General features: G+C 32.8%; 1 protein-coding gene across 1 annotated transcript; it reads right to left on the bottom strand.

Moving 5' to 3' along the window:
- Positions 1-101: 101 nt before the first annotated feature.
- Positions 102-25,316, bottom strand: LOC145318147 (uncharacterized). Its single transcript, XM_080159494.1, has 13 exons — positions 25,231-25,316; positions 16,495-16,563; positions 15,764-15,828; positions 15,160-15,291; positions 14,680-14,745; positions 13,877-13,952; positions 13,327-13,362; positions 12,524-12,588; positions 3,377-3,452; positions 2,299-2,370; positions 1,736-1,793; positions 1,581-1,615; positions 102-230 (listed from the first exon to the last, which is right to left on the bottom strand). The coding sequence occupies exons 1-13, from the start codon at positions 25,309-25,311 to the stop codon at positions 102-104; spliced, it is 960 nt and encodes a 319-aa protein (XP_080015620.1). The 5' UTR covers positions 25,312-25,316.
- Between the last annotated feature and the right edge of the window lie 1,913 nt (positions 25,317-27,229).

Below are 27,229 nucleotides of genomic sequence, written 5' to 3'. Positions count from 1 at the left end.
TCAGTAATTTCTTCTTCAATCCAGTCTGATTCTAATCCATGTAGAAGTAAAGTAACTCTATAATCAAGATCTCCATAGATCTCTTTATATTCAGCATCATTCTAAATATGATTATCATTACTATCGTTGTAAGACATTTCTTCTTCAATCCAGTCTGATTCTAATCCATGTAGAAGTAAAGTAACTCTATAATCAAGATCCCCATAGATCTCTTTATATTCAGCATCATTCTAAATGTCATCATCATGAGAATCAATATTAGTAATTTCTTCAAACCAGTCTGATTCTAATTCATATATAAGTAGAGTAACTCTATAATCAAGAACTTCATGGAAATCTTTATATTCTGAATCATTCTAAATATGACAATCATGAGTATCATCATCAGACATTTCTTATTCAGTCCAGTATGTGCCTAATCCAAGTAGTAGTAAAGTAACTATAATCAAGATCACCATAGATCTAAATATCATCATCATAAGTATTGTTGTCAGACATTCTTTCGAAGTAAATTTGGAAAAGTTGCTTTACTCTTTTTCATTCCCATGCCAAAACTCTGGTCACGCCACTTTATCTGAGCATTTATTGATAGTACTATTAACTTTGAAAATGCATCTTGAATTTTTAAATAAATCTCCTAATGTTGGCACTTTCCCACAAAGTTGCCTGTTGAGCACTGAAAATATCCCCATCATTTTGAAATTAATAGAAAATAAGTGGGGGACAAGGATATAGTTATTATTTTGTTTGATCATTACTGTAGCTCAGGTTAGGTTAGGTTATTTTGGAACTAGGTTGCATCACTTGTTTAATGCATCATAGGGTTAGAGTTACTTGCAGTGCAGTGGTAAAAAAAAATAATCAACCCCTCTGTTTTAAATGAATTTAAAAAAATATGGTAAAGAGAAGTGGTTATCAGTGTTCAATAAACACTTTGTATGAAAGCACCAAAATCTTCATATTTACCTAAACTTGAGGAAAAAATCTACAAGGTAAAATAAACAAAGTAAAGTACGAAAAAACTAAAATATAATGATTTCATTTAAAATCCAATTTTAATGACGCTACTTATTTCTAATGAAATGCAGAAAATAATGAAAATATCCTTGAGAAAATATATTGGAAAATATAGAACATTTTGTGCTGTGTGAAAAGTTTAAGTATTTAGTACTTTATCCTGGCATCCAAAGTGGCTCTGTATTGTATTGGAAGGATTAGGGAAGAAAATAAAATTAGCCTAAAACCAACTTTAAGACTCTAATCTAAAAATAGAATAGCGAAAAACCACCCAGGGACCTATGTGAACCTTCCCTGAAATGGAGAACTCCATCAATTCAGTGGTTGTCAAAATCTTAAGCTATAGACAAAAAAAAATTACTTTTAATAATAGGATAAAAATTTAAAAATGTCTTTACTGGTCTGAAGCTCTTTATAAATTCCTTCTTGTAATACAATATTTTTCCCAAGAATAAATTCCATGAAGAAATCACCCTTCCAAAAAAATTTTCTTTTCTTTCACACTAATATTGAAAATTGGTGGGCCCATCTTCACCCCCTAACCCTGAATTGAAAATAAATACCTCTGTTTTGTTGGATGTTGTTGATTTACCACCCCCTACAAAATAAAAAAGATATATATTTTTATTTTATTTTAATAATGGTTAGAAGATATATGTGGATATATTTTAGATAAACAGAAAGGAGATGATTAAGAAATAAAACTTTTTAAGCTTACCTGCAGCCTCTCGTCTGGCTGGTTTGACCGGCGAGGATGATTCTGCCCGCGTTCTAACCTGCAACATACATACAATCAGGGAGGGAGGGTTCATTGGAATGCTTATTACACAAGCTCCAAAGTTTTATATTATATAAGGAACTTTTTGCAGACGAACATTTTTCTTCAAATGTCGGTAGCCAAACAGCTGCCGCTTTGGGTGGGTGATTCTACCCAAAAGCCACAATGTAAAATTTTTTTAGTATGACGTCATATTATCATCTCCTATTATTCTAACATTACGTCCTTCGGCATTTTTTAGCCAAACGTTTAAAATTTATCCCCTTTTATATTTGCACTATAAAGAGCTTCCCAATTAAAAAAAATACAATGTAATGTCCCCTCTCTTCCTCATTTATTGAAAACCTTTTGAGTTTAGTTGGTATATGGCAATGCATATAACATAAAATTGACTGGCGGCTACGATCGTAGAAGTCTCTTAGGGTCACTTTAAGAAAGATAAAGTCGACCCTCTATTTTCTACTTGGGGTAACCACCTCTTTACCTTGCAAAGTGTGTTTTACCTTTGTTGAAACATTTTTGGTTGGACTGCGACTTTGGCTTCTCTCTTCACGTGGCTTCGCCGGCATGGACGCCTAAACACAAAATGCAAATTACAGTTTTAGAGATTTTAAGCAATATAAAGACCAGAGGCAACTATGAATGGGAGGGGGTTATGGATACCCGTCAATTTTTTTATTTAATGAAGAACAAGAATGACAACATCTATAAGTAGCGAAGCAAAAAAGTTATGAATGGATATCGAGAAAAATTAACTATAGAGCAGTGTCATAAAAATAAACATTAAACTTGATAATCATGTAAACTTAAAAATCTAGGAATCGAAGTAGCACCACAATGAATAAACAAATCTTAAAGACCTATATGCACTTTTGTATAATGTGCACATATTATTACCTTATTTAATCCCTAAAAATTTCAGCCGTCAATCTTGAAAAAGAACCAAGAAAATCCCAAAAACCTAAAAATCTAGGATTCGATCTAGCACCCCAATAATTGGCAAATCTTGATGAAACTTTGTTGAAATTGGTAGAATGTGAACTTGTGTAATCCCTATAAAAATTTCAGCTGTCTATCCTGAATAGGAGCCGAGAAAATCACGTTTCCTCCATATCGCCACGGACGGACGGACAGACCACGTGGATTATAGAGTAGCTTCGCTCATATTTTTTATTTACTAGCGCGCATACGTCCCTATCAATTTTTTGTCAATCATGAGGGATTCTTTTCCAGTGGAAATTTCTCTTTATTTACAGATATAATTATACAAACACACATCCTGTTACTTTTATATAAACTAGCGGATTCGCCCCTTGCCTCTAGGGGTTTTGCCCCCACTCTACCACTAATTTTAAATAATTAAAAATTTTTTTTTCATTTTTTGGTGGGTAGGGGTTGTCCCACCCCCCCCAAGAAAATAGCCTAAAACCACCACAGGACCAGTAGGTATATTCCCTGAAGAGTAGAATCCGATCGGTTCAGTGGTTACCGAGATCTTAAGGGATGGAGAGATAGACAGATAGACGGACAGACAGACGGACGGATAGACATCATTCTACTTTGTATTATAGATATGAATACCTGTCTGCTAGTTCTTTTTTCTCTAACCTTCTTAACAGGGGAAACACTTTTCTTCGTTGCTTTTGATCTACCAACTCTAAAATAATGGATTTATTATTACTTGAATCTTACATCAGATTATCATGTACTCTAATAAAGTACTCTAAACTTGTAGCTGCCTAAAAGAACCAATCCGCCCTATCTACCCCCATTACCCCGTCCCTTTCCCTCCTACTGGATGAACGAACTGACCAATAAGTGATGTCCATGTTAAACCTAAATTGACGACAATTTTCTCATGTCATAATGTCCACGTATATTCTACATCTCTTCCTAAAATTTTTAGGTTAGTTGCGCGTATATCTTTTCTCCTTAAACATTAAAGGTATTAGAGGAATGACTTTTTCTTAAATGGTATATAAATTAGATCTTAATTACTGATGTATTGTACATACTTAATAATTACCCCTTTTATAGATTAGACACATAGCAATTCTAGAGCAAGAAACTTTAACTTTCAGCAATCAACAAAGGAAAACTTCAGTCCTATGTAATTTTGGGTCCAGAATCATAATCTGTTAAAACTAAAATCCTTTGTCCTCCTTTTTGCAATAAAATCGCATTCAAATTGCAACAAATATTCGCGATACCTTATTTTCATCTTATAAGAAACAATAATGCATTTTGCTAAAACAAAAATTAAAGTTAACCAATTATTAAATACTTTCATATCTTTATATTTGCAAAAAAAATATTTTTTTGCAGAATAATGCCATTTTTGTCAGCGATATAAAAAGTCTCCTAAAAAATAGATTGTTAGAAAAAAAAATAAATGTAAGGATTTTAATATGTTTTTCTGAAGTCATTTAATAAATTTATACAGTAAAAACCAGAATTGTGCAACTTATTTGAATGAAAAGCCAAAAAACGTAATTTGCAAAAAAATTGCAACCCCTAAATCACATAAAAAAATAAACTTTTAACCAATCTAAAGTAATATGTTTTAAAAAACATAAAAAAATATTAATTTTTTATAAAATGAAGTTTGTTTGAAAAGTTCTAATCAAATAGAACAGGGCAAAATTATTTTTTCAAAATGCAAACAAACACTTAACTTTGAATATTTCTATAGTTTTTCTAAAACTTAAAAATCAAATCGTACTCAAAATCAATGTTTTGTTTGTTAAATCTTCTTGTGGCGAGATTTTTAAATGTTACTTTTTCATATGTATTGAATAATCATAAAAAAAGATAAAAAATTGCATTAAGCCGATTCAAATATATTAAATATTTCCTTATTAAGGCAGCAAAATAAAAAAAGGTGTAAAATAAAAATTATTTATTTTTATTTTTTAAGCTGTATAACTTTTTAAAAAAATTTAAAACATGATTTTAGCAAAAAATACATATTTTTTCATTAAAAGGAAGTATTGTTTATCTAATCAGCTGTTATCATAGAATATATCGTTTTCTTATGTTGGGCTAAGAATAGTAATTTCAAGGGATCGACAGCCGCACACAAGCCTCAAATTCCGCAGGTGTGCAAAATAAAGATTTTAACCAGGAAAATGGCTGTAAAGAAACCTGTTTAGATATCCAGCTTAATTTTAAAGTTATAATATGACGATTTCACTGAGGCTTACCCGCAGCTTCTGAACCCTTTTAATTTCAATTAAAAACTATATTTATATTGATAAGATTAAGTTTGAAAATTGCAGTAACATACTATGATCATAAATTTAGATCGCACTCTCATTTTAATTGTGCGATAGATGGAGTTATGTCCCCTGTTCCCTCCAAACAGTAATTATTTGGACGCCTCAAAAATAGACATTAAAAAACAAGAATGACAACATCCATAAAAGCGAAGCTCTGAAACGGTTGAAAAACGAAGTTTAACACCTGTAGATTGTCAGAACTCATTAATCAATATATAAAAGTCGAAAAAATTAAAAGTAAATTTGTTAAAAACTGCTGAAATACAGGATGATGTTTAAGGACATACATACCTTTTTAGGAGGTGAATATAGAGATGCTTCACTTATGAAATTGTGCTTTGTTGTCCTAGGAATCAGTATTCCAAAAATCAGATAAATCGGATAATAACATCACATACAAATTTGTTGTTAAAAAAGAAAAAAAACGACATGTTTAAAATGGACATACGAAAATTCTGGTATTGAATATAGTGTTGCTACGCTTTCTAAATTGTACCTTACTACAAAAGGAATCACCATATGAAGTTTCAAATTGATAGGACATCTTTAACATGCCATAATTAACGAAATGAGCTATCCATTCCGGACGAACAGACTGACCAACCCTAATTATAGAAAAACTCGCTTTAATAATGATAAAAAAGCTTCACTCTTTGATATATACAAGCGGTTGCGCCCTTAGCATCTAGAGGCTCTATTCTAAAGGATCAATAAAGGCAGAAAAATAGCCTAACACCATACCCAGACTTTATCTATCAAATAGAATAGCCTAAAACCAACTCAGGACCTATAGGAAGCTTCAGTGTAAAGGAGAACCATATCGGGTCAGCGATTAGCAAGATCCTTCGCTACAGACAAAAAAGCTTACTACTTTATATAATAAGATAATCACATTTTAATTCAATAAATTATGGCCTTTCAATTAGTGTTAAGAGGGGGGGGGGAATTCTGACACTTTTGCGTAAACAGTAATTATAGGCTTTGTCTTTAGAGGGATAGGATAGATTATTTTACAAAAAAGTTTCCTTTTGGGATGTAGTTTTCCTATTTAAAAAAAAATAATTTATTTGGCCTCCAGGTTTAGATACTGCTAGCCTCCAGGTGGATTTTAGACAGGTAAAAAAAATTCAAGTTAGAAAAAAACTTATTTAACTTACTTTATGGATAGTATGAACTGATTTAAGTACTGCAGGGCTCCAGGTGGATCCTGGACAGTTGAAAACTGAAAAGTTTTACTTTTGAAGTGAGAACAAAACTTATTGAACAAAAGTTGCTACTTTATCGATGGTATGAACTAATTTTAAGAAAATTTTGAAATCAGGCTCAATTTTCAGGTACTGCAGGCCTCCAGGTGGATCCTGGACAGTTAAAAACTAAAATTTCTACTATTTAAGTTACTAGCAGCTTTGCCCCTAGCCTCTAGAGGCTTTGCCCCAAGAAGTATTTTTTAAAAAATGTAGTACATGGGGTGGATCTTCATCATCATTAGCATCATCAAAAAAAAATTGAGGCCTTGGCTCGGCATCTTCAAAATCTGAAACTGCACTTTCAAAAAAAAAGAAAATAGGGGGTATTTTTTTATTTTTATTTTTTTTTTTGGGGGGGGGGGGTTGGTGTGTCCCACGCCCCAAGAAAATAGCCTAAAACCACAACATGACTAATATGTTTATACCCAGAAGAGAAGAATCCGATCGGTTCAGTGGTTACCGAGATCTTAAGCTTATCAGGTAATACTAGCTAAAAAGTAGCAGATTTTAAAATAAGGTTTGTTCTAACGTAAATAGTAAAAATTTTCAGTTTTTTACTGTCCAGGATCCACCTGGAGGCCTGCAGTAACTGAACATTGGGCCTGATTTCAAGATTTTCTTCAAGTAAGTTCATACAATCCATAAAGTAGCAACTTTTGTTAAAAAATATTTTTATAACTTAAATAGTGGAATTTTACAGTTTGTAACTCACAAAGGCTCTAGCTACTTATAAAAGCGGGAAGTTTGTAAATATTTTACTCAAGACACTAAATCGTTACAATTTTCATGAGAAATACGCATTTTATAAGGCATACAAAACGCTCTAATTTTCGTTCTATTTAACGTAATTTTGTAATTTTTTTTGCTGGTTATTTCATTTTACATATACTTTTATCATTTTATCAAAAAAAAATTTATCTTTTTTCATCATTTTTTGGAGAAATTAATGCTTAAACTAAGGGTATCTTTAAACGCAAAATTGACGCACTTAGAATTAAAAATGCGTATTGAGTACAAAGGGGGGATAATTTCAAGACATGCATGTTCCAAAGATATCTTTTTTTCCATAAAATTTTAATGTTTAGTCCACCGGAGATTACCCTGAAAATCATATATCAATTTAGGAAGATAATTTTTGTAGAATAGTTACTGAATTTACAACTTTATGTTCTCTAAAAGTATAGTTAAGATCAAAGGGGTGCAAAAGGTTGGTATAGGGGTTGTTTACACCACCCTTGTAAAATAAAGGGGGATGGATACACCTCCCTAGGTGTCCAATCATGTCCACCCTCTTGACAAGAGCCTACACCCTCAGATACACCCCTCTATAAATTTCAAGGGGGTATAAAGGAAATAAATTTACACCCCTTAAAATAAAGTGGGGTTGGGGGTATTTAAGGAGGGTGTATTTAAGCAAGTCACTGATTCAGATAATTCTATGCTATCTATTTTTAGGTAAATTAATTACCAGACTTTACTAAAAAAATCTTGCAATATTCTGTACAACTGTACTGTACAACTTTTAATTAGTAAATTGAGACATGAGGAAACTCTCATACATATGTAGGGGGGGGGGGGGGGAGTTAATGCAACCATCCCATAATCAATTAATCCAAATTTTGTTATGAAAATTGGCATGTGTAGTCCTTAGTAGGTCTGTTTTTCAAATTTAACAATAAGTTAAGCTTGAGGGGGGGGGGGGGGTTAAGGCAAACATCATGTAATCAATGCACAAATGGCACCTAGAATTCGAATTTCATTACAAAACTTGGCATGAGTAATCCTTGGTAGATCTTTTTTCCCAAAATGGAACAAAAAATTGGAAAAGTAATGGCTAAGGGCTGTTTGCTCAGCTGTTTAGCCATTTTTGGGCTATTTTCAGGGCAAATCCAGCAATAATTACGTAGGAATCATCCATTAGGGATAGGTTTTAAGGGGTGTTGAGCTGAAAAATACTACCAAAAATAGTGGCAGCTGGGTAATGGCTTATAAGGATATAAAAATTGAATATTTCCATGGAATTAAACTTTTCTTAATTAACATTATAACTTTATGTCATGGACAAGGACATATTACTAAAAACACTTTTTTAGTTTTTAGATTTCGCTGTCAAAACAGCTGAAAACTGCCAAAAATGGCTGAGAACAGCTGTCAACAGCCAAAAGTATATATTGTAGATTAAATCATCCCACTATCAAAAAATTTTGAAAAATTTTTTGCCCCCAGTAAAAATGTGGTTGATTTAAGCAAAATAATGACCCATGCTAAATATTTTTTTCTGTGATGCAATAATTGTGACCTTACGAGCACTTCAAAGTTTTTGAAATCTGCAAAAAGAATGTTTTTTTGGTTCTTTTGTGTGATCTCAATTTTAAAGATTTTTACAAAATTTCAATTCTAGTATGTAAATATAAACCTGAAATTTACCAAAAAAATGGAGCAGTCTCAATAATAACATATGAAGGTGTAGCAAGAAATCTGCAAAGTCAAATTCCATTTTTGCAGTTTTTCTTACCTAACTTAAAAAAAAAATTTAATTTTGTTTTTCTTTTAGATGCAGTAACTACTGGACCAGGTAGTTTAAAAATTTTAGCTCAATATATATCAATTTAACCCACCTTCCAGCACCAAACCCCCCTTTATTGATAAGAAGACCATTAATTTTATTTTATCAATTTTTAAAATACCACAAAAAAATTCATTTGGCAGCTTGCTAATGGCCGCAGCTCAGCTGGAAGCGGCCAAGAGTAGAATGAGTAGATAGGGCTTGTGACGTGTCTCTAGGTAGGTTTTTAACAGTCTGTGTAACAGCCCCAGCTGCCAAATGGATGGACCCCCACTATTTATAGTAGTATTTTTGAGCTCAGTACCAATAAAAACCTACCCCTAGACATGTTACAAGCCCTATATACTCTTCATACTCTTAGCCGCTCCCAGCCATTTTCAGCCAGTTCTAGCAGCTGGTACAAGAAATTTTAAAAATGGATATTTAAAGCAAAAATATGTTTCATAAAGTTGATTCCTATGCAATTAATGATAGTTTCTCCCTGAATATAGCCCAAAAACAGCTAAATGACTGAGCTGCCAGCTGTTAGCCGTCACTTTTGCAACTTTTTGTTCCATTTTGGGAAAATAGATGTACCAAGGATTACTCATGCCAAGTTTTGTAACAAAATTCGAATTCTAAGTGCAATTTGTGCATTGATTACGAGATGGTTGCATTAAGCCCCCCCCCCCTCAAACTTGAGTTAATTCCTTTAATGATCTTGATAGATATATGTTTATAACTTTTAATATATTTTACAATAGTTTTTAAAGTTAATGTTGAGAGGGAGATATATCCCAATCCTCTTTTTATAAAAAAAATTTTAAAATGTAATAAATTTCTTATGTAAAGTAGGTTTGGTAAAATACTAATAAAATCACCCTTGATTTTAGTTAAAGGGGGCTGTTAAAAGTCATAAGTGGGGTGTCAAAAAATTTAGTTGTTAATAAATTAATGGAATATAACCTGATATTATAAATTTGAAACATATTTTTGATGTACAAAGAGAATAAAGGAACATGTATTACACTTTTCTTCATAGAAGAAATTGAATCATTTTTTATTTGTTTTTTTCAACACAAGGTTATTTGTGTATCTCTTGGTACAAGATACCACCATATTATTAGTTAAATCTAATTTTTTATAAATTAAGTGAATAAGTCTGTTAGACCAAGGGTAGAAACTAAGTAGATAGACAGACAGACGGGCAAGAAGAATTATCAAAGTTTTACTAAAATAGACAATTAATTAGATAAAATCCAATAGAGAACCTGTGAATGATCAGACAGACAGAGGGACAGACAGACAGACAGAGGGACAGGTAAATAGTAACAGAGAGTCTTTGAGGCATTAACAAATTACAATTAGGCTATGCTAGATGATTCATTGAAATCCAAAAGAGAGGCAGTTAGACAGATAGACAGACAAGTGGTGGGACAGACAGACAAAAGGACAGACAGACAGAGGGACAGACAGACAAATGGGTATTGCCTAAAACAGTTTGGCTGCTATATGAATCATTAAAACCCACCGTAGAAAAGAAATTTACATTAGTTTCTTATTTTGATACTCAACGCCCCCCCCCTCCCGCACTCAAAGGGGTTTATTATTTCTTAATATCAATAAGTGACTTTTCAGCTTAATAAAATTGAATGTACTTTTTATTTCATCAATTTATCTTAAATAGAACGAAAGTTATAATCATTTTATTGTCTACAAGATATATGCTTTGAGTAAAAATCAACATAATTGTCAGTAAAAACGTCATATTTATGCATATTTACACAGTAAATAAATTTTACTGTAATGAATAACTTAAGGGGGTTGTAGGAAATATCAAAAACCTAAAAAAAACCTAATTTGGTTAAATTAGTCCAAGTAATGATTGATTTAGTACAGTACGTATGAATAAGTTGTCAATTTCCTACCAGAGTCCTTGTGAACTGTCTAGGGTCCACCTAGAGGCCTGCAGTATCTGAACATGGAGCCTGATTTAAAAATTTTCTTCAAATTAGTTCATACTGCCCATAAAGTAGCAACTTCTGTTAAATAAGTTTTATTCTGACTTTAAAAGTAAAAATTTTCAGTTTTTACCTGTCCAGGATCCACCTAGAGGCCTGCAGTCCTGAACCTGGAGCCTGATTTCAAAATTTTCTGCAAATTAGTTCATACTGCCCATAAAGTACCAACTTTTGTTAAATAAGTTTTGTTCTGACTTGATTCTTTTTACCTGTCCAGAATCCACCTGGAGGCTTGCAGTACCTGGACCTGGAGGCAAATCCTAATTTTTTTAAATAAGGAAACTACATCCCAAAAGGAAACTTTTTTTGTGAAATAATTTATCCTCTCACTCTAAAGACAAAGCCTATAATCACTGTTTACGTAGAAGTGTTAGAACTTCCCCCCCTCCCATTTATAAAAATTTTAACATTCACCCTAGGTAATTCAAACTATCCTTTCTGACTACTGCATCTGGGCCCTATTTTTAAAAGCGAGGCTTTTCTATCATTAGGGTCGGTCCGTCCGTCCGTAACGGATAGCTTTTTTCGTTAATTTAGGCATGTTAGAATTGTCCTATCGATTTCAAACTTTGCATGGTGATTCCTTTAGTAGTTAGGTACGATTTAGAAAGCGTAGCAACTCTATAATCATTACCAGAATGTACATACGTCCATTTTAAACATGTTGATTTTTTTACTTTTTTAACAACAAATTTTAATGTGATCTAATCATCCGATTGATCTGATTTTTGGTATATCAATTCCTGGGACAACAAAGTATAATGTTATAAGCGAAGCAACTCTATAATCAAGTCCTAAAAATGTAAGTATGTCCATAAACATTATCCTGTATCTAGCAGTTTTTCAACAAATTTACTTTCAATTTTGGTTTGACTCTTATACATTTATATTCTGATCATTCAGTTCTGACACTATACAAATGTTAATGTCCGTTTGTCCTACCATTTCAATGCTTCGCTTTTATGGATGTTGTCATCCTTGTTTCATTTGCAAATTGAATACATGTTTGCGGGAAATAATTTAAATTTCGTCTTGGTTACCGCAAAAAAAATGCGGCACTGCTATGGCTGTAATAAAAAAAGTCCAATGCTTACATATGATTATATCGTTTAAAATCAAATACGTACGTTATTACATTAAAAATCTGTTATAAATAACAACAAATTAATATTTTTTTTTACCACTGGGAGTTATTTATGTAAATGTTATGAACATTTTAGCAGACAGATATAAATTTCAAATTCAGTAAGGTAAAATTTTCAGGGATATTAAAAATAAGTGTATAATTTATTTCATTTCAAAAGTTCATCTAATTGATTGTCAATAATCGTATTTCAATATAAAATATTTTTGATAGGCAATATATTAACCCTGAAAATTAAAAGTCGTTGTTGTTATTTTAATGATAAGGATTTTAATTTTTTTTAATAACTTAAATATCTCTGAAGAAGGGGAAAGAAGGATTTAACTGTAAATGAAAACATAAAATATAGGCCTTAATTTTATCGCCACACTTTGCAGATTCTTGCGGAGAGGTGTGGATAGTATAATTCGCCTCTGCATTTGGGTGTAGAATTATTGGTGTAAAAGTTAAACCAAGGAATCAAGATATCATAAAAGTACCCAAAGTTTTTAACCTGGCCTGGGCTTGTGCAGGTAGATCTTTCATCCGTTTTGCACTGGAATCTTGAGTCACTACTATCTAAAATAGATTCATCTTTCTATATCTATCTATCTATTTGTGTATCAATCTATCTTTTTTTATCTATCTAGGTCAATCTTTTTTCGTTTTGTACTTGAATATTAAATTACTACCATCTAAACAGAAAAAATTCAGCATCTTTCTATTTGTCTATTTATCTATCTATTTGTCTATCTATCTATCTATTTGTCTATCAATATATCTTTTTGTATCTATCTATGACAATTTTTCTTTCGTTTTGCACTTAAATCTTGAGTCACTACTATCTAAATTAGATTCAAATTTGAATTTATCTACAGAGTTTTCACATTGACATCTGAAAATATTTTTAAAAAAATAAAATGAAAAATATGTAGGGACAAAAAACCCAGAACTAATTAAAAAAACGTTCTTGATAGTTGTGTCTCAATGCAAGATCTTGGAGAACATACGCACATACAGACATCCTGTTACTTTAGCATGTAGGAATTATAATAGTTATATCTCGCATCGTATTATAAACTAAACACCTTTTCGCGGATATAGAATGTACACTTATAAGATTAAATCCATTTATTTAACCCCCAAGGTGTCGAAGGCACGAGCAAAAAAATGGATTAAATCTTATGATTGTACATTTTTATATTCGTATAAAGCTGGATATAATACGATGCTAGACATAGTTTTTTCGTATGGATGAGAACCGGTTCTTATCCACCGGATTCGAATGAATACGAGAAATCAATTTCTGTTGTTTACCTCATTGTCATTGTTATCTCTTATCTTTAACCATATCTAGAAATATAAAAACATAAATGAAAAACTTCCATAAGTAGCGAAGCACAAACATATTAAAAGATATCAACTAAGCAATACAGCCATATCTAATTCTACAACAAATTAAGTTCTAATGTTAATAATGTTAACAAGAAATTTAAGCCGTATATCTTGAATAGGAGCCTATAAATTTTCCCTAATAAGTTACTTACAGACGGACGGACGTTTTGAATCATAGAGAAGCTTTACTCACAAAACTACTCACAAACTACTCTACGTCTATGGATTTGTTTTTACTTGGATCTTACACCAGATTATAATGTATTTTAATAAAGTGAAACTTGTAGCTGGCTCAAAAAAAACTCCCACCCCTTCCACTCCCATCCTACTGGATGAACGAGCTGACCAATAAATAAGGTCTATGTTAGCAACCTAAATTGACGACATTTTTCCCCTGTCATAATATTCATGATATTCTATATCCATTGCACAGACAGACAAACAGACTATATAGCTACTCTATAGATTATACCTGATCCTTCTGACGTTTCTCTGCAAAAATTACAACAATCGGAATTTGTCCTCGAACCTTTGGCCCTGTGGTCCATCTAGAAAACAAACATTCAAAAATAAAGTTTTTTGTTTGTAAAAAAAATTGTAAACAAACAGTTATTAATCCTCTAGGGTTAGATAATAAAACGCATAGCCATTCTATATATTAGGTCATAAATTACAAACATCCTAAATATTTTCAGACAGCCAACACTTTGATTGAACGACCAAGAGGGGGGGGGGGGGGGGGTGGTTAAAATACGGCGCATCAAAACTTACCTGGAGGTAGTAATCTTTATATCATATAGGCAAGGACGTCCAATCTTTTTTTATTTCTTTTTCGGGGGGGAGGGGGTGGTTGAATATAAAAATTAAAAATTTTGGGGATGCCTAAAGCACCTCTAAATTTATTTTTTGAAGGGGGGGGGGGTGATTACCCCTTTCCCTCCCCCTCTTGGACGTCCCTGTGAACGACCTTTGTCTGAAAGTTCTAACAATGAAAAAAAATGAGTCGTGCCTTTTTTTGGACAAAGGCATTCCCCTACTTTAACTATCAATGTCACAAATCTGACACATCTACAGTTATGTTGTTTGAGCAGAGTCAATAACACCTCCAATATGATAGAGAATGCGCAATTTGTTACTCTGAAGTGTCACTGATTTAAAATTTTGAAGCTGCATTGATAACAGTGCTCAAAATAAAAGGACTTGTTTTTGTATCATGGTTAGACAGACAAACATATCAATATATTATATCTGTAATATTGAAAATAAATATCTTGCCTGAAGATATATTTGAATTCAGCTTTTGTGTTGATTTTCCATATTGACTGCAGCTTCTTTCTGATAACATTCAAACAATTATTTTATTTATTCCATCTCCCTATAGAATATCCTTTATAACTTTCCTTAATAGGCACTTTAGGTCCCGCCATTTTATAGATCTTTTGTGTCAGCCAAAAATCTTTTAACTTTAAATTGAAGATTTGTCTTATACATAATGGATACAGAATGTACGTGGATATTATAACATGGGAAGAATAGTCACCATTTAGCCTGCGAACATGGACATAATTTTTTTGAGTTTTTTAATCCAGTAAGAGGGGAGGGAATGGGGTAGAGTGTGTGAAGGGACAGTGAATCGTTATTTTAGACAGCTACAAGTCTCACTTTCTTAGAGTAAATGATCAGCTGGTGTAAGATCCAAGTAATAATATATCCATTGTCATGGTTTGAAAATTTTCATGTTTGAATTTCCTGATAGCATGATCTAGAATACCATTCATGACTTCCGGATCCTCTCCCACACTTTCCTCCATGGTATCTTTGGGTACTCCATGGAAAACAAGAGAGTCTTTGACTGTTTCTTCTTCGGCATCCGGACCTCCGGTTCCACTAAATTGAAGTTTAATTAACCCTTAACAGTCGTTTTTTTTTCTATCTCATTTTCTTTGTGTGAAAGATAGAGGGCTATAAGTGAATGCCTCTTTAAATATGGATATGACACACAACTTACAAATGGAGTTTTTCCAATATCTCCATCCTGGCAGGAACAGGATGCCAGCAAACCTGGCAGGGTCATCCATGGTCATCCAGGTGAATAACAAATTTTGATCAAAAAGGTGACATGCACATAACTTTTTAGCTCTCTAGCTCTAATAGGAGCTGAGATAATAGGGAGATTTTACTTTTAAATACTCAAATATAACATTCCTGATATCAGAACTATCTCCCACTTTTCTCCCATCACCTTTGAAGATAATTTCTTCACCCCTTCCCTTTTTCTTTCCCGAAATCTATATGACGTCACAGGAACAAAAGTAATTTAGATTAGGCTTCGTCATAACCAAAAATTATAAGTTTTTACCTTTCTGTTTTAGTTTCTTTGCCCATATATTCTTTCACTGCATTTTCCATCATCTTTAGCTCATTCTAATTAAAGTTTTTAAAAATTGAAAATGTACTATATTTGTTATAAATTTCGAAAGCTAAATAAATTTTTAAAAGCGAAGCTTTTCTATAATTAGGGTTAGCTTTTTTCGTTAATTTAAGCATGTTAGAATTGTCCTATCGAGAACAAACTTTGCATGATGATTCCTGTAGTAGTTAGGTACGACTTGGAAAGCGTAACAACTCTATAATTGTTACCAGAATGTCCGTACGTCCATTTTTTATATGTTGATTTTAACTTTTTTTTTAACAACAAATTTTTATGTGATATAATAATCTGATTGGTCTGATTTTTGGAGTACTGATTCATAATACAAAAAGTACAATATTACAAGTGAAGCATCTCAATAATCAAGTCCTAAAAATGTAAGTTTGTCCTTAAACAGTTTTCTGTTTTTGAGAAGTTTTGCAACAAATATACATATAATTTTGTCAAAACTTTTATATTCATATATTGCATATTTAGTTCTGACACTCCTCAAGAATTAATGTCCGTCTGTCCTTCGCTTTTATTTATGTTGTTATCCTTGTTTATTGTATGTTTAAGTGTATAAAACTAATTGATATGCTACTAATATAAGAGTTCATATTTTTGGGACAGTCTATTTATTTTGTTTGATGTTAAAAATTATACAAAATGTTATCTACCTCTAGGGCTTCAGCTTCTTCCTCTTTTCTTTGTACAGCACCTTTCAGTTCATTTACAGCTGCTTCCAACTAAATAGGAGAATTGATCATACTTTCTACAGCTCCTTTCAGATCATTTACAGCTGCTTATAACTAAATATGAGAATTGATCATAATTTCTACAGCACCTTTCAGTTCATTTACAGCTGCTTCCAACTAAATAGGAGAATTAATCATACTTTCTACAGCTCCTTTCAGATCATTTACAGCTGCTTATAACTAAATATGAGAATTGATCATACTTTCTACAGCACCTTTCAATTCATTTACAGCTGCTTTCAACTAAATAGGAGAATTAATCATACTTTTTACAGCTCCTTTCAGTTCATTTACAGCTGCTTCCAACTAAATAGAGAATTGATCATATTTTCTACAGCTCCTTTCAGTTCATTTACAGCAGCTTTCAACTAAATAGGAGAATTGATCATACTTTCTACAGCTCCTTTCAGATCATTTACAGCTGCTTATAACTAAATATGAGAATTGATCATACTTTCTACAGCTCTTTTCAGTTCATTTACAGCTGCTTCCAACTAAATAGGAGAATTGATCATACTTTCTACAGCACCTTTCAGTTCATTTACAGCTGCTTCCAACTAGATAGGAGAATTATTCATACTTTTTACAGCTCCTTTCAGTTCATTTACAGCTGCTTATAACTAAATATGAGAATTGATCATACTTTCTACAGCACTTTTCAGTTCATTTACAGCTGCTTCCAACTGAATAGGAGAATTCATTCGTCATACTGTTAATGTTTGATAATATTATAGTAGCTTCGCCCCTGGCCTTTAGAGGCTCTATATTTGAAAGGGTAGAAATTAGCAGACAAATAGCCAAAAACCATCCCAAGACTTAAATCGAAAAATAAATTTCCTAAAAATACCCTGGGACCTTTGTTAAGGTTCTATAAAATGAAGAACCCAATAGGTTCAGTGGCTAGTTAGATTTTAATCAACATACAAAATACTTAATACCGCACTACTTTGTATAATAGGATATATTATCCTTGTATACAAGATGGCTGACTAATTCTCTGTCGGGACAGATTTCTGTGGTGCCCCTATTTGCTAGGGGTGCAGCCGCTTCTGTGTTACATAACTGTTAGTTTCTCTAAGACTGACGTACAACGTAAATTGTAGCATAGTTAAAATTTTGTAAAAAAAAAGTATAAAAATATTTTTAACTTTTGTCGCAGTTCTGAGAAAAAAAAGTTCCACAATAATAACAAGGACAATAACTTTATACTATTGCGCAGCTATAAGAGAAAAATTATGTTTATCAGTAGAGCAGTAATAACAACAAATCAAAATGTCCAATAAAATGATATCAGTAAATCATTCTAAAAAATGGATGTATTATTACAGATTTTCATGTTCTGAAATAAAGTGAAACATGCAGCGGGCTAAAATAACGATTCCCCCTTTCACCCCCTTTAGTACCCCATCCCGTCAACTCCTCCTTAATGAACGAACTGACCAATTAATCACAGAGGAAATATCAACCTAAAATGATGGCAATTTTCCCTGTGACATAATATCCAAGTATATTCTACATCCATTAGTAAAAATCATATAAAGCAGCTGGGTTTGTGGATGTCTTTCAAAGAGAATAGGACAATAGGGCAAGTTTCAGGCTATATTATGCTATTGTTACAAGTACATACAGAAATATATTTGCGAGCACCTGTGCTCCTACAGAAACTAATTTTGTCTGCATTTAAGTTTTTGTTGCAATAACGCCAGGGATAAAGAGATAGTTACATGGACTGAAAATTAATTTTGTAGTGTGGCCTCGAAACCGATTAATATCTGCTGAAATAGACTTGGTTCAGAGCCATACTGAATAATCATGTATAGCATTACATAAATTGAAATAAAAGCTAGCACTGTCCTTTGGCCCCTCTGGTCTAAATCTTGTATTATTTTATTTTAATATCCATGGAAAACAGTCTAGTATACGATGCGATAAATAACTTTTATTCTTCAAAATTATTTCTAATAAAATAACCCTACTTTCTGTACTTAAAGTCAAAAAAAATTTAGTGTTAGCCACGATCTCTTTTGATTTATGCCATATAGTTGATATAAACTCTAGAAATAGGGGGGGGGGGGGTTACCTCCCACATATTAATTTTAAACCATTCCATGACCATGAGAAGCTACCCTGTCAAGGAGAATCATATCGGTTCACTGGTTAGCGAGATCCTTCGGTACAAACAGACAGACAGACAAACAAACATCCTGTTAGATTACCAACACATCCCTAATAAAATTATATGTCAATCTAGTGTCCCATTCTTGTATCTTGTATTGTCCCATTCCTGAATCCGTGAAGATTTTAGACGTAATCAATAAAAATAATAAATAGAGAAATGACGTCTTTCTGTCTATTTCAAAGTTTTTATCTAAATATCATTTATGAAAATTGTACCTATTTTAAAGAACTAGGGGCCTCTAGGTCTCTTGAGAAGGGAGGAGTTGAATTCTATAACCAAATTTTTTAATTTTGGATTTTTCTAGGGCGATTTCTCTTGGGAGAGTAGTGTCACCCTTCCCCAAAATAGCTATAAACGTTCCAAGGACCCATGAGAAGGTATCCTGTAAAGGAGAACCCGATCGGTTCAGCGGTTAGCGAGATCCTTCGATACAAAAATACAAAACAAATACAAAATACACAAACAAACAGACATCATGTTACTTGATTATAAGGATTAAATTATTTGTAAATTTTTTTTTGTACATTTACTGCTAATAAATCATGTCATCTATCTTTTCTTATCTTTTTTATTTAACTTTACTAATCCTTTAAAAAAAGTAACAGGATGTTTTTCCGTCTGTTTGTCTGTTTTTATGTCTGTTTATCTGTCTGTTGTCTGTCTGTCTGTATGTCTGTCTGTTTGTCTGTCTGTTTGTCTGTCTGTCTGTTTGTCTGTCTGTCTGTTTGTCTGTCTGTTTGTCTGTCTGTTTGTCTGTCTGTTTGTCTGTCTGTTTGTCTGTCTGTTTGTCTGTCTGTTTGTCTGTCTGTTTGTCTGTCTGTTTGTCTGTCTGTTTGTCTGTCTGTTTGTCTGTCTGTTTGTCTGTCTGTTTGTCTGTCTGTTTGTCTGTCTGTTTGTCTGTCTGTTTGTCTGTCTGTTTGTCTGTCTGTTTGTCTGTCTGTTTGTCTGTCTGTTTGTCTGTCTGTTTGTCTGTCTGTTTGTCTGTCTGTTTGTCTGTCTGTTTGTCTGTCTGTTTGTCTGTCTGTTTGTCTGTCTGTTTGTCTGTCTTTTTGTCTGTCTGTTTGTCTGTCTGTTTGTCTGTCTGTTTGTCTGTCTGTTTGTCTGTCTGTTTGTCTGTCTGTTTGTCTATCTGTTTGTCTGTCTGTTTGTCTGTCTGTTTGTCTGTCTGTTTGTCTGTCTGTTTGTCTGTCTGTTTGTCTGTCTGTTTGTATGTCTGTTTGTCTGTCTGTTTGTCTGTCTGTTTGTCTGTCTGTTTGTCTGTCTGTTTGTCTGTCTGTTTGTCTGTCTGTTTGTCTGTCTGTTTGTCTGTCTGTTTGTCTGTCTGTTTGTCTGTCTGTTTGTCTGTCTGTTTGTCTGTCTGTTTGTCTGTCTGTTTGTCTGTCTGTTTGTCTGTCTGTTTGTCTGTCTGTTTGTCTGTCTGTTTGTCTGTCTGTTTGTCTGTCTGTTTGTCTGTCTGTTTGTCTGTCTGTTTGTCTGTCTGTTTGTCTGTCTGTTTGTCTGTCTGTTTGCATGTCTGTTTGCATGTCTGTTTGTCTGTCTGTTTGTCTGTCTGTCTGTCCTTCTGTTTGTCTTTTTGTTTGTCTGTCTGTTTGTCTGTCTGTCTGTTTGTCTGTATATTTGTTTGTTTGTACCGAAGGATCTCGCTAACCACTGAACCTAAATGGTTTTCCTTTACAGGGTAGCTTCTCATAGGTTCTGGTTTGAACTATTTTAGGAGAGGGTGCCACCCCCCCCCCCCCCTCCCCCTAGGGAAATCGCCCCTTGAAAAATGACCCAATCCTAAAATAATTTTTTTAACATTTTCTTTTTTTTAAAGTACAATTAAAAGTGGAGGGGGGTCGACTCCCCTCCCCCCACTATAAAGAGCCCCTAGAAGTCTCTATGGTGGCGTAGCCGCTAGTAAACTCTAATGCAACCGCTTCTTTCTGAAAATTCTTTATTATAACAAGGATGACAACATCAATAAAAGCGAAGGTCTGAAACGATATGACAGACGAACATTAACTTTTGTTGAGTGTCAGGACTGAATATACAAAATATGAAAATATAAGGTTTGACAAAATTATACGTAAATTTGTTGCAAAACTTCTTAAATACAGAATTCTGTTTAAGGACATACTGACATTTTTAATACTTGATTATAGAGATGCTTCGCTCATAATATTGTACCTAATAGGAATCAGTAATCAAAAAATCAGATCAATCGGATGATTTTATCACATAAAAAATTGTTATTAAAAAAGTAAAAAAATCAACATGTTTAAAATGGACGTACGGACATTCTGGTAAAGATTATAGAGTTGCTACGCTTTCTAAATCGTACCTAACTACTACAGGAATCACCATGCAAAGTTTGAAATCGATAGGACAATTCTAACATGCCTAAATTAACGAATAAAAGCTAACTATCTCGGACGGACGGACGGACGGACGGACCGACCCTAATTATAGAAAAGCTTCGCTTTTAAAAACAACCGATAATAACAAGCAAATCAACACAAATGCAATGAAACAAGGAAACAAAATATGTTGACAGGGGAAAATTTATCGTCAATTTATCGTTCAATAGGAGGGTAGAAGTTGGGCGAGTTCAAAGGGTTGTTATTTTAGCGAACTGGGAGTATGACTTTATTAGAGTACATGAAAATCTGGTGCAACATTCAAGTAACTATATATCAATTGCCATACTAAAACTTCTTTATTTCATCTAACTTATGTAGTTTACAAATTTTTCGCTAGTCGCCACTATATAAAAAAGATAAACGTTTCTTATAGTTAGTTTAAAATCAAATGATAAAACTTATTATATATTTGTTTAATCTACTAAATTTTTAATATTTTAAAATAATATGACTTTATAAAAGATTCTTAATTATGAAGGACAGTTATATTTAATAAAATTATTTAATTTTATTAAATTTTAATTATGTGTATCAGGTCCATCTTGAAACTCGGTGCAGTTTTCATTTGTGATTGTTTGAACAGCAACTTAGTTGCAATTTACGTATTGATATAAGCAGTGGCGTGCAGAGGGTTGTTACAGGAGAATTCGACACCCGTCTTAATCGAGAAGGGTGAGAGCTTTAGGAAGGCACTTTAGTTGAAACTAGCGGCTACGCCCCCTAGAGTCCTCTAGGGGCACTAAAGAGGGAGAGTTGAATTCGATAACCCAATAGTTTATTTATATTTAGATAGAAAAAAAATTGGGGGGGTTGATCTTTTTTTGGAAGGGGAGAAGGAGATTCTAATCAGTTCAGCGATAAGCGAGATCCTTCGGTACAAACATACACACAGACAAATAGACATCCTGTTACTTTAATACAAGGATTTATTAGGTTAATTCTAAATTAATGGCGCAAAACTTTACAACCAATCATTTTAATCTGCAGAAGGGGTAATTTGGTTGATCACCATGAAGGATTTATAAAAATCTATTATTCCTTGTCTTATACCCTAAGATCTCCGGATCAAAATCCACTAGTTGTAATGACTGTCTTTTAAGACCTTTCAAACAATTGAAACAAAAAGTTTAATATATAATACTAGCGGCTTCGCCCCTAACCTCTAGGGGCTTTGCCCCAAGAGGTTTGATCAAACCAATTTTTTGTATTTTATATTTAAAATAAAAATAAACAAGGATGACAACATCCATAAGTAGCGAAGCACAAAAAATTGTGGATAGGAATACGTATAAGTAGATTTAAAGTGTATTTATATTTATCTAGTATTATATATTAAACTTTTTGTTTCAATTGTTTGAAAGGTCTTAAAAGACAGTCATTACAACTAGTGGATTTTGATCCGGAGATCTTAGGGTATAAGACAAGGAATAATAGAATAGATTTATTGGAGAAAATAAACACGAAACCTTGTTTTATTTTGTATGATGAAGACGGTTAAAGTAAATTACATACTAGATGCACATAACAATTGGAAAAATATTTTGAAACTGTTAACACAAAAAATTTTGAAATTGAACCAAAAATACCAAAGATATGGGGAAATATGTCAAACACATAAAAATAGCCAAAAACCTGCTAAAAGGCAGTTTGGCCGTTATTGTTTCTTTTCTTAAAATACCAGAAATTTAATTTTAATATTTTTAACTAAAAACTTTTTGAAACTTGGACCATAAACACCAAAGATATGGGGAAAAATCTGAAAAATATAAAAATAGCCAAAAACCTGCAAAAAGGCAGTCTGACCGTCATTTTTTTTTTCTTCAAACGACACGAAATTTAATTTTGATATCTTTAACTGAAAAAATTTCGAAAATCGGACCATAAACACCAAAGATATGGGGAAAAATGTGAAAAATATAAAAATAGCAAAAAACCTGCAAAAAGGCAGTCTGACCGTCAACGTTGTTTTCTTCAAACGGCGGGAAATTTAATTTCAATATTTTTAACTGAAAAAATTTTGAAAATCGGACCATAAACACCAAAGATATGGGGAAAATTTGGAAAATATAAAAATAGCCAAAAACCTGCTAAAAAGCAGTCCGACCGCCATTGATGTTTTATAGTTAATTGTGCTCCTTAATGATGGGAATGTTGTCTAAAAATTTCAGCTCTCTATCTTTTATAGGAACCGAGAAAATCACGTTTCCCCCAATTCATTAATTACGGACGGACGGACGGACATTGTGAATTATAGAGTAGCTTCGCTACTAAAAATAAACAAGGAGGGTGGATCTTTTTTTGGAGGGGGGTTATTTCTTTTGTAAGAGAGGGGTGGTACCCACCCCCTAAATAGTCATAAACTTTCCCATGACCTATGAGAAGCTGTAAAGGAGAACTTAATCTGTTCAGCGGCGGTTAGAGAGATCCTTCGGTACAAACATACACATGCAGACAAATAGACATCCTGTTACTTTATTATAAGGATCGAATAGGTTGATTCTAAATTAATGGTGCAAAACTTTACAACCAATAATTTTAATATACAGAAGGGGTAATATGGTTGATCATCATTAAGGATTTATAAAAATCTATTGTTCCTTGTCTTATACCCTGAGATCTCTGGATCAAAATCCACTAGTTGTAATGACTGTCTTTTAAGACCTTTCAAACAGGTGAAACAAAAAGTTTAATATATAATACTAGCGGCTTCGCCCCTAACCTCTTGGGGCTGTGCCCCAAGAGGTTTGATCAAACCAATTTTTTGTATTTTATATTTAAAATAAAAATAAAAAATAAATTTCTTTGGGGGGGGGTGGATTTTTTTTTTGGGGGGGGGGCTAGTCGACCCCTCTATTTTAATTTTTTTTTTGGGGGGGGGGTATTTTTAATTTTTTTTTTTTGGGGGGGGGGTTGGGGGTGTCCAACTTCCAAGAAAATAGTTATAACCTTCCCGGAACCTATGAGAAGCTACCCTGTAAAGGAGAACCCGATCGGTTCAGCGGTTAGCGTGATCCTTTGCTACAAACAAACAGACAGACAAACAAACAGACAGACAGACATAGTTTTACTTTGTATTATAGATATACATTAATTTGAGTCAAGTTTTTAATTTCCTGCTGTTTACGAGATCTTACGGGACAATCACAAACATTTATCAGGCTACTTTAGTATAGGATTGTATATGTTAAACTAAACACTAGCCAGATTTTCGGCTACTCTAATAAACTTGTAATCTTGCCCTTTATATCCCATTTCCTGCCCTTCTACTGGAAGAACAAACTGTCTAATATATGAGGTCCATTGCAGTAGCAATACACATTGACAACAATGTTTCCCCTGTCATAATATCCACGTATAATGCAATCTCTTTCAGGAAGAAACTATAGTAAAACAAGGATGACAACATCCATAAAAGCGAAGCACTGAAACGGTAGTACAAACGGACATTAACACTTGTATAGTGTCTAAACTGAATAATCAGAATATAAAAGTATAAGATTCAAAGCAAAATTGTAAGTAAATTTTTTTTAAAAAACTACTACAGGAATCATCATGCAAAGTTTGAAATTGATAGGACAATTCTAACATGCCTAAATTAACGAATAAAAGCTATCTATCTCGGACGGACGGACGTACGGACTGACCGACCCTTTTAAAAACATTGTAGCCTTTTATCAGTAACTCGCCCTAATTATATGCACCTTAGGAAAATAAATCTTATCTTATATTATATCCATTACACCTGCTAATATCATCACTTTTAAAGTTTAAAAATAAGACTAATAAGCTTTTATTTTACCGCTAGTCGCCGACTAAAGAAAGATATAAAGAGTAAAAATGATATTATTTTTTTACGCTGTTTAATTAAAATAAACAAAACAAGTATACAATGATGATGTTGAAAATAAAATTTTAATATACTACAATTCATCTGTACTTGCGCGTGCATTAAGTTAATAATGTTTGGACTGCTATAAGCAGATAATTGGATGAAAGGTTAAAACAATCAAGTTGCCATTCGTAATCAATAGTAATACTTGACACTCGCTAGACAATTCTAGACTATACTAGACATACCTTATCTGATCTAGAACTTTGACTGCTGGCGGTAGACTGAGCGGAAGATGATAATCTAGACATATTTTCGGTTCCACCCATTTTAATCTATTTAAGTATAGGTTTACAGTAGTAATGTAAAGATCTCGATAATTACTGAACAGATTCATTTTTACACTTTTGGTAGCTTTACATTGGACCCTAAATGGTTTAAAGCCATTTTATTTTTAGATTTGGAATGAATTTGGTTATTATTCCACCCCTTTATTACAGAGCCTCTATATACTAGGGCCACAGCTTCTAGTGTAATAAACAGTTGTACATTACAATTTTTAGGCAAAGGTTAGGTTATATTTGGTACTGACTAGCCTAGCAGGGTTAGGGCCACCCGCAGGGTTTAGGTATATGAAAAAAACTACCTCACCTTGTTTTCAATCCTATTAAACAAAGTAGTAGGATTATTTGCATAAAGCTTAAGAATTCAATAATTACTTAACCAATTGAAATCTTCATTTTAGAGAAGCTTTATATAGGTCCTGTAGAATAGATATATGTAGGGGCCTCAATGACCAACACTTGTTCAAACCCACCTAATATCTAGGGGCCAGTTAACTAGTATGTTAATACCAGATATGCCCGTAGCATTTATGGGTATTGGGTTCTGTATTTAAAGGAATAAAAAAAGGCTAGAAAAAAATATTTTATTTTAAAAACATATTCCAAAGTCATGAATATAAAATAAATTATCCTAAAACCATTACTGGAATTATGTGGTGCTAGCCTAAAAAAGAGAACCCAATCGTTTAAGTATTTATTGAGATCTTAAGCTTCAGACAAAACAAACCTTAATACTTGTTAGAAAAGGATAAATAAATACGCACTTTTACTTAACGGTTAAAAGCTATAACTGAGGTTAAAGGTTGTTGTTGACTAAAACAATCTCGAAACAAATATTAAAGTCAAAGGAATAATAATGGATATATAATTACTTGGATGTTAAACCAGATTTCCATGTACTCTAATAAAGTGTTTCTCGCATCTGGCTAAGACAATGATATCACTCATTCACACCACGTACCTCATCCCCTCCCCTCCTACTTGATGACCGAACTGACCAAGAGCCATGTTAGTATACTAAAATGACGGCGAATTTTCTCCTGTCAATATATCCATTCATATTATGTCCCCTCCTAGCTTTTATTATTTACCCTTTTATTTACAGCACTTTGAAAAAATGTAAGAATTTTGAGAAAATAAAACATAAAAATTTATTGTTTTAAACTTTTTGCTGATATAGAAGGATTTTTAAATTATATTGAAAACCTAAACATTTTTACAAGCACTAGAAAGTTTTAGCGATTCTAATGAAATCCTCCAATGAAAACATATATAATAGGGTTTTCCCTTAAAGTGCCTTTTTGGGCACAGAACCTTTCTCCCACACTAATGAATTTTGATTGGTTGGTTCCAATCTTTTAAAAATGATTCTAATGTACAGAGGAGAAAATTTAAAATATCATAGTTGGGGATGTATTGTATAAATAATTTTGTAATCTATTGTTTTATCTCTTAAGATTTCTGGTTATAGATAAACTTTGGGTGCAGGCAAATGGATAAGCCAATGGATAATAAATCAGTGATTAATTACAGAATGTTTACTACATTGTGGTGTATTGGTAATTTAATTTTCAAGTGAATGATTTTTTTCTTAGACCTAATTTTGTTCTAAATTATATTACCATGATCCCAATACAATTTTGGTCAATTTTTTTTGGATAAATCTGGTTTTCATTGTTTTTCAGCGAAAACTCTTAAGTTGAATTAATTGCTCATTGTCCCCTCCCTTACTCCCTGATAATAAATCCTTATACATCCCAAATGATAATAAACAAAATTATCCTTTCTGAAGTTATATTTAAAAATTGTCTGGACACTGCAAGCTTGGAAAGAACTTATCAAAAGAAGGTGTATCAACTTTTTTTTTTATAGCTAGCCGGTTCTTTTAGTAAGTAGTAAATGT

The sequence above is a fragment of the Acartia tonsa genome, chromosome 4, assembly GCF_053477335.1.
Source record: "Acartia tonsa isolate MP-2025a chromosome 4, ASM5347733v1, whole genome shotgun sequence".
Taxonomy (NCBI): Eukaryota; Metazoa; Arthropoda; class Copepoda; order Calanoida; family Acartiidae; genus Acartia; species Acartia tonsa.
The sequence above is the reverse complement of the archived record's forward strand: the minus strand, read 5'-3'. Positions and strand labels throughout refer to the sequence as shown.

What these genes read in the sequence shown, in the direction of transcription:
- LOC145318147 (XM_080159494.1), bottom strand. Translation starts at nt 25,311, where the DNA reads ATGGGTGGAACCGAAAATATGTCTAGATTATCATCTTCCGCTCAGTCT. An exon ending in AAAGTTCTAGATCAGATAAG is followed by an intron (nt 16,564 to 25,230) that starts GTATGTCTAGTA and finishes TCTCCTATTTAG; the next exon opens with TTGGAAGCAGCTGTAAATGA. An exon ending in AAAAAAGAACTAGCAGACAG is followed by an intron (nt 2,371 to 3,376) that starts GTATTCATATCT and finishes TTTTGTGTTTAG; the next exon opens with GCGTCCATGCCGGCGAAGCC.